Source organism: Populus alba, chromosome 8, assembly GCF_005239225.2.
Source record: "Populus alba chromosome 8, ASM523922v2, whole genome shotgun sequence".
NCBI lineage: Eukaryota > Viridiplantae > Streptophyta > Magnoliopsida > Malpighiales > Salicaceae > Populus > Populus alba.
Window position 1 is genome coordinate 3,810,313 of NC_133291.1, and position 8,517 is coordinate 3,818,829.

The following is an 8,517-nucleotide window of genomic DNA, read 5'->3' on the forward strand; positions in this document are numbered from 1 at the left end:
GAAAAAACCGAAGTCATGATCTAATCAACTGCTTATGGAGCCCAATAAAGGCCTAAAATCACTTTTGTGGATGTTGCAATAAATGATTAAACTTCACTTTTCTAAGGTTTTTAATTTTTATTTTAAAATTATTCTCAATTAATTTTACAATGACAAATGCATTGTTTGGAAAAGACAATTGTACTAACAAGCGCAAGCATAACCATTATTTTTTCATAAGGGTAAAACCATAAAAACACTCCTCCAATAAATAGAAATATGTGTCTAGGAATATAGTAAATTACATTAACATCTTTTAGTATTTTTTGTAATGTTTTCTTTATTTTTTTTATTTAATTTAAAACTTTTATTTTTATCTATTTAGAGCAAGGTGATGGCCGGCTTAAATCGATTTTTATTGTTGGAGGATTTTGAGAAATTTATTTATGTTTAAACAAGAATTAGTTGTCTTTTATAAGTTATTATGGATAGTCAAATCTTATCTTTGTAAGAAATCATGATCACCAAATAATCAAATAATTAAAGAATAAAAAAAAGTTCAATGAAATTTCTTGATTTCTTTCCTGCATTTTTTTTCTCTATTTCTTAACTTGTTCTTTTACTTGTAGAGGTCATGGTAGAAAGATATTAAATATAATTTATTTAAGTTTGTTGAAATTTATTTAGAAGTACATATAAATAATAGAGTTGTTGGAATCTCATGAAACTTGTTGAAAAATCGTTCTTTTGCACCAAAGTAGCAATGAAGTCTTAAAAGGCAAATGATTAATTATTTAGAATAATAAAAAAAAATTTCAGCTTCTTCAACAAATAAGTGTTTTTACATGCTTCTACTTTAAATATTATGTTTTAGTATACACACTAGAAGTTAATTTCAATATCTTAATCATGCATGTATGTATATACTAGTTTTTATTGTATGATTGCAAGTTTATAATCAACTTATAATTTTGCATAATATGCTCACATCTTGTGAAAATGTGAAAAACAAAATGAATATTCGTTCATGTCTGACACATAAATGAAATATATTCTGCTAGCCTTGTTTTACGAATCCGTAAGGTACAAACTTTGCTAATTAGAACAACAAGCTTTCTTGTTGATATTCGTGGACAAATTTCCAATATTAATAGTAGTCCCCTGGGGAAGTCCTGTCGAGTTAGCTGCCTCTTGTGCTGCCAGTGCCTTTTTGCTAATAACTTGGTAGATATCCAACAAAATGGTCTGGAATGCCTTCTCGACGTTGGAAGCTTCCAAAGCTGAAGTCTCAAGAAATGAAAGGCATTCCTTCTCGGCAAGCATCTGAGCATCTTCTGCCGAGACTGATCGGAGATGGTTCAGATCAGTTTTGTTTCCGGCCAGCATGATGACAATGTTAGAGTCTGCATGATCCCTTAGCTCACGAAGCCACCTCTGGACATTATCAAATGTTTGCCTCTTGGTTATATCGTAAACCAAGAGCGCACCAACTGCACCTCTGTAGTATGCACTGGTGATAGCTCTGTACCTTTCTTGGCCAGCCGTGTCCCATATTTGTGCCTTCACTGTCTTCCCTTCTACCTGCACATTAGTAAATCTTAATTAGCTTTATTTTTTTAAAATAAATCAACTGATCAAAAATTAAGAACCAGAAAGCAGAAAAGAGAAAATAAATGATTGGATTAATAATTTCTCTGTGTTTTGATACTCTACTTGATTGTTGAAAATATCTCGTGATTTGATAAAATAAAAAAAATTGCTGACAAAACTTAAGAAGCCTGTAAATTTCCGTTTGTAGCGCAACGGGTTGGCACGTAACATTATAGGAACCGGCGACGAGGTTCTTTTGCCCCTCCCACATATGGAGGGAGGCGTTCAGAAGCCATTCAATGTTTTCGAGAACTTGCTCTTTAGTTTTTTTTTCTTCCTCAACATCATTATATTTTTATTTTAAATTAATATTTTTTATTTTTATATAATTTTAATGTGATATGTAAAAAATAATTTTTTAAAAATAAAAAATATTATTATAATATTTTTTCAAATAAAAAATACTTTAAAAAATAAATATTATCGTACTCTAAATCACTTTATTTTTTTATATATATATATAAACGGAGAGAGATCAAAATGGATAAAGTAACAGATTCAAAACCTAAAAATTGGATGGTGGCATTGATACCATAATTTGGAAATCAAGATTTGTTTCACACAACTGATAATAAGAAAAAAAACATCCAATCTTAACACTCTGCATAGCATAAGCAAAAAAAAAAAAAAGAATTTAAAAGCAAATAAAAAAGAAATATAGATCTCGATGTCTATATGTGCTTGATGATACATAGAATTGAAACATACAAACCTGAAGAGTCCTCGTTGCAAACTCAACACCAATAGTAGACTTGGATTCCAAGCAGAATTCATTACGAGTAAATCTGGAAAGAATGTTGGATTTTCCAACACCTGAATCTCCAATCAACACAATCTTGAACAGATAATCGTATTCATGATCCACCTTGTATGCCATTAATTAAATTAATGAATTAACCCTCTCCTTTTTCTTTAATCCTCTCTCCCACACACCACACCCTGACCCCCGAAGCAATAAAGAAAATATATTGAAACTGGAAAATTGGATTGCAAATTGAATTAGAAATGGGTTGCAGAGGGAGAGAGAGAGAGAGGGGTACACTAATGCTTCAAGAGGGAGAAGCAAAACCAGAATGACGGACAAAAAGGCATTTTAAACGGTTTTTCTTTCATTCAAGGAGCGAAACTCGGGGGAGTTTACAGTTTACACCATGTATAAAAAGCAAAATCATATATTACTTTTCACGTCTTTATTCTTTATAAAAACAAAAGGAAAATTAGTGAGAAGGGCCGGACTCTTCTGGACACTGGGCTCTTGGACTTTCCTCTCCACCTAACATCAGCGAGTTCACGTTCCTTCCAAGTTACTGGATTTCTTGAATGCTAGCCCCAGCCCTCGGATGAGCCTCCTTGATTTATTTTGTATTTGCAGGTGAGTTCTACCCTTATATTAAAATTATTTTTTCTTATAAAATAGTGTTTATTCCGGAAAGAAAGTCGGGAGGATACCAAATAATGAAAATAAAACGTATCAGAAAGAGATTAACATATCTGGATTATTTATTAAACAATTATCGGGTATAATCTCGGCATGCCTCCGGCTAGATTTTTGAGATTTCTATTGAATTATTCAATCCCAAAATTCAATTACAACCACCAAATTTGCATGTCAAATTAATTCTGCATTTCACTTAATAATGAATCACCGTTACATTATACTCAACAATGGCATCACCATTGGTTGCATTTATGAAGTAAGTCTTCAACTGAGCAAACCCTCTAGCCAACCTGAACTTTCCTCTCCCTCCAACCACGGCAAGCTCACGCTCGGTATTTGTTATGGGATTTCTTGAAAACACACTAATGGAGCTCCCATTAAATTCGCCGGTGGTGAATCCAAAATCTAAATATACCACTAGAGATGGTATATCTTGACTAGATGATACATACAGCCCCTGGGCATTCCCAATGACCTCGGAGGTCAGTTCGGGCCCAACTGTAAGAGGATCATCAGCGACAAATAGGCTCCCAAACGGAACTACTGACTGACCCGTGGTGATGTTGGGACGGGCAACAAGAACAGCACTAGGGTTTTTACCGCTGGGTGTGTCGTGGAAGAAGAAGTGGAGATTGGTTGTTTTCTCTGGTAAGGATTCATATGGCCCACTCTGAGAGTAATATTGACCATGCGCATGCGTGGTGATCGTGTAAAGGATCAAAGCCAAACCCAAAACTTGCATGCCTTCCATCTGCTCTGCGCTTCAGAAATTCTAGACTCCCTCTCTTTCTTTGCATAAATTACAATGTCAATCGAATTGATTTATATTAAGATGTTAGATGTGATGCTAGCTGGCGCATTTAAGTTTCCTTAATAATGCTGCCATTAAATTACCAAATATAAGGAAAAAACTTAATGTACTTTTGGAGAATATTCAATATGTTGATCCTAACATAGGAAAACTATTGGTATTTGAAATCAGAAAAAGGCAAATATGGATAGTCAACGTAAATAAATAGATTTGTACGGGAGATTGATTCGAAACTACCTTATATAGTATATGCAATTCAATTTTATGCAAAATCTACTGTCCTATTTTGTGGGGGTATTCATCCCCAATGTGGCAGGATGATGAAGTGGATTATATTTCTTGGTCTCGAAACTCTATGGAAACACAATCTCTACTATTATGGTAAATGTAAAGGGAGGATGATCCCGAGCTGACTGCATTGTATTACTTTGGATGCGCTCGATCGGATAATTAATTAATTATAGAAAATCGAGGCGAAAACGAGTCGGTGAAAATTATAGAGAAACTTCGGCCATTCTTCCAGCGAATCAAAACTCGAGGGCTTATGCTAAAGTAAAATATTATCATAGACTGGTTTAAATCATTGTCAGAGATGCAGGACCGACTTGTAACTATTTCTTCCCCCGTGTAAGAGGCTGCGAATCTGAAGCAGTTGAAATTTTTCTGGGTAGCTAATTGTCCATATTATGTCTTGGGTTTCAAATAAGATTATAGTTTTTGTCGATAATATTAATAATTACTTATGAATGATATATATAAAATGCAAAAAAAAAATTAAAAATGAATATGAACGAGAATAAAAATCTATTTTTTTATTATAAAAAAACTTATATTTATTATTATTTTATTTTTTATTAAAGGCTCGCAAAAGCTTTTAATTTATATTATTTTTTTATTGGCACTTTTTTTAAGATCATGATAAGTTTTTATTTAAAAAACAATAATTTTGATAAAAAAGAATTTTTTTTAAATAAAAAAATACATAAATAAGAAAAAGGAGATTGCATTAAATATATTTTTTCTTCCTTAATTTAAATCATTGAAATATTTATAAATATTTATTTTATTTTTCTTTATTTTTTATTAAAAACAAAGCTGCTAATATAAACCTATCTTTATATATATATATATATATATAAACATGAATAAAAAAGGAGACATTTGACTAAAAAATATATATATTTAAGAATTTAAATCATTGTATTTTTTATGAATATCTATTTTAATTTGATATTATTAAATAAAAAATATATTTCAAAAAATATCTTGTTACACTGCAGAGCTCATATATACTATTCAGTTTACTCGTACTACTCTGTGAGCTGGTTAAAAAAAAATTGTACAAACAAAAACAAAAATATGAAAGCTATTTTTCATAGATTCAAAGAAAATCTTAATTGTCTATACATGAATTAAATCTAATCAAGTAACTTTTTTACTCCGGATCGCTATTCCAAAATTAGCTTTATCCAAAAAGGAAAAGAAAAAAACTAGGCTTTAAGAAGAAAATATTGCAAACGGTAACGATCTAAGATTTCTTTCTGGGCTGGAGAGGCCAGAAAATGTGCTTAATGGGGTATAACCCAGTAGCCTTTTAGGGAGACGGAGACCAATTCCAAGACTTCAACTAAAATAAATGAAACTTGATTAGTGCACGAAAGCTTCATCGTAAGAGTATTTCATAGAAGATGATCTCATGGACCTGATATTTCATATACGACCATAGTTTCGATAGACTCTGGTGAGTCAAACCTCCTCCGAGTCATCAATGTTGCAGCCAATCAGCTACTTTTCTTCACCATAGCCAACCATATGTTCATAATTGATGGTGATGATGCCTCCTATCTCAAGCCCTTTACCAACTCAGTCATCATGCTAGGACCTGGGCAAACCATGTATGTTTTGATCTATGGAGATCGATTACCTGGCCGATATTATATGGCAGCCTGAGCTTATCAAGGTGCACAAATGCACCATTTGATAGCACTACAACCGCTGTCATTCTTGAATACAAGTCTGCTCTTTGCCTGCTAAGTGTACAAAGAAACCATTTATGCCACCACTTTCAGCTTATCATGACAGAAATACAGTCACGACACTCAGTAGAAGCTTTAAAAGTCCTCGAAAAGTTGAGTCCCGACCGATATTGATGAGAAGTTTTTCCTCGGAGTCGGCCTAGGACTCAACTTCACAGTCGATTCTAGCAACAGAACAATAGAGCCAGGACAGGAAAAAGAAAAGAAAACATTTTAAAAAATGCAAATCTCGCAAGGTTAATTTATAATTCAAAAGGAGAAAAATAGAAGAATGAGTGAAGAAAATGAAAAGGTGGGAGGAATTAACACAGGCCTGCCTCCCTTATGCACTCTGCAAGAAGCTAGAACAAACCGATGATCGTTTTGCCTAAACAATATCTTAACATTTGGTGTGATTCAATGCATAAAAAGCTTAATGAGAACTTTGCAAAACTTGATGAGAATCAAGATGTTAAAAGATGTTGATCCTGTCATTTTCAGCAGGTTCCAGCGTCATAAAAAAATATCTGAATATAAATGCCAATGATTACCTTAGATTGCTGCAAATTTCCATATACAAACCATAGGCGAGACTGGTTGACAATACAGGAACATCCTCTGCATCTCCAGCAAAAGAGTGATCAAATGCGGTTCATACATTAATCAATGCATTTATATACCTACACCGACCTGTAAAGGCTGCTATCAGTCCAATGCTACAAAAACAAAACCGATACTATCAATCATAGAGCAATAAATTGAAGTGCAAATCATAGAGCAATAACGAAATAGCAACTGAAAAGACCACTGACCCAGAGCACGTAATCATTAAAAAAGACACGAAACCAGCAAAAAAAAAAAACCAAATTCAAGCAGCAACTTATCTGGTTGCATGTTGCCTTTTTTGCAGCAGCATCTCTCCCAAAGGTGGCACTGGAATCTGAAGATTAGAGTCCAAAACCAACCAGAAGTCTAACCAAGTAAACGCCAGCAGCTCTTCCAAGAATGAACAGGGTGAGGTGCATTCAGTGCACACTGATGGCTGTCGAATCCAAGTGGCACAGGAAGCCACCAAACCGAATCATCCTGAGAGAAGAATGGGCCCACACCTGTCAATCATGGACAGACCCTACAATCTCCAGAGCATTCCCACCCAAAACGACAGCCGCCAGCAACAACGCTCGTCGACTGGGACTGATCTCTTCACACAGCAGACACAACAGACCCAGCCCGTATTAATTACAACAAAAGAAAAGGAACAAGAAAGATTAGTAAGGAGATAGATGAATACCGTTTGGGAGGCGTTAAGAGAGACGGGGGGGGGGGGTTTGTTTTGTTGATAGCATTATTCGACTAGAGTCCGCCCGTATTCTGGGACCGGAATTTCCCATGACTGATCTGAAACCCTAACCCTAGGACAAACTGGCATAAAATAAACTGAAGAAAGAAGGAGGAGAGAGAGAAGAGGTTTCGGTGGTAAGTCGAGTCCTATTAGCTGTTTAGCCTGTTTTTGTAACGGTTAGGAAACCCCAACGTGATGGTTACGCAGGCGGGGATTTTACGCTAATTTAAAATTGGGTCTTAACACTTACGGGCTCTTTGTATTAATTCACTCCAGAGTCCAGACCCGTGTTTGCTGGGCCCTCAAAGTTTCCTAATAAAAAAGGATCCCCTCTGCTGCAGAAGAAGGTCTCAATGGAAACAACCTCGGCCTCTGTAGTCCACGCCCTCTCACAAAAGCAAAAGATTTTTCACTTCGGGAGAGAGAGAGAGAGAGAGAGAGAGAGAGAAGAAGAACTGTATCAAATTCGATGAGTGAGGAGACATGTAGACGGCTAAAAAATGAGATTGTTTGCATTGGAATATATGAACAGTTGAGTAACAAACGTGTATATCATCATCTAATAATAATTATCTTGAGTTAAACAAGTATCAGTATCTTTTTTTATTATTATTATTATTATTAACAGTTATTGGTGTGTGTTTAGTATCAGTATCCTTTATTATTATTATTAATAAACATAGCTAAGTTCTAGTTTATTTATTTGATGATATTTTTTTTTAAAAAAATATAGTTTTTTTTGAAAAGTGAATTCTATATAAAATAAATTATTTTATGATATTTAATAGTATTATAGAAATCAAATTGTAAAATATTTTTTATTATTTTATTATATCATTAAAAATAAGTTAAAAATAATTTTTTAATGTTTTAATTTTTTTCTCGAGTTCATTAAGATAATAAAATTTAAATTTGATAGATAAAATAGTTAAAGGAGATGAAAATGAAAAAAATTAATTTCATAAGTTATTTTGAATAAAATAAAATAATAATAAAAATAAATATAATAAATAAAAATATAAAAATATAATAAAATAAAAAAAAAAAAAAGTCAGCAATTCAGATCCTGATCCTGCAAAAGTCGGCAATGTTTCTCCCTGTGGCTGCTAGCACAATAGATAGGAAATCTCTGACCAGGGTCAAATTAGGAAATTGAGCATTTTACGAGGAAAGCAAGAAGCAAGAATCTGTACCATTCAAACAAGCTACATCGAATTCTAAAGCACCACTAGATATAAAAATGACCCTTTTTTACCATTCAGGGAACCTCTACATATACTTT

At 33.5% G+C, this 8,517-nt stretch overlaps 2 protein-coding genes and 1 long non-coding RNA gene across 3 annotated transcripts; all 3 read right to left on the bottom strand.

Moving 5' to 3' along the window:
* Positions 1–1,009: 1,009 nt before the first annotated feature.
* Positions 1,010–2,771, bottom strand: LOC118052403 (ras-related protein Rab2BV). Its single transcript, XM_035063370.2, has 2 exons — positions 2,342–2,771; positions 1,010–1,560 (listed from the first exon to the last, which is right to left on the bottom strand). Exons 1-2 carry the CDS (start codon positions 2,504–2,506, stop codon positions 1,075–1,077), a joined length of 651 nt encoding a protein of 216 aa, XP_034919261.1. The 5' UTR covers positions 2,507–2,771; the 3' UTR covers positions 1,010–1,074.
* A 489-nt stretch (positions 2,772–3,260) lies between these two features.
* LOC118052405 (dirigent protein 4) lies at positions 3,261–3,818 on the bottom strand. The gene has a single exon (XM_035063371.1). The coding sequence runs from the start codon at positions 3,816–3,818 to the stop codon at positions 3,261–3,263; it is 558 nt and encodes a 185-aa protein (XP_034919262.1).
* Positions 3,819–5,236: 1,418 nt separating this feature from the next.
* On the bottom strand, positions 5,237–7,650 carry LOC118052379 (uncharacterized). Its single transcript, XR_004688170.2, has 2 exons — positions 7,185–7,650; positions 5,237–7,094 (listed from the first exon to the last, which is right to left on the bottom strand). It is a non-coding gene; the product is annotated as an uncharacterized lncRNA (long non-coding RNA).
* Between the last annotated feature and the right edge of the window lie 867 nt (positions 7,651–8,517).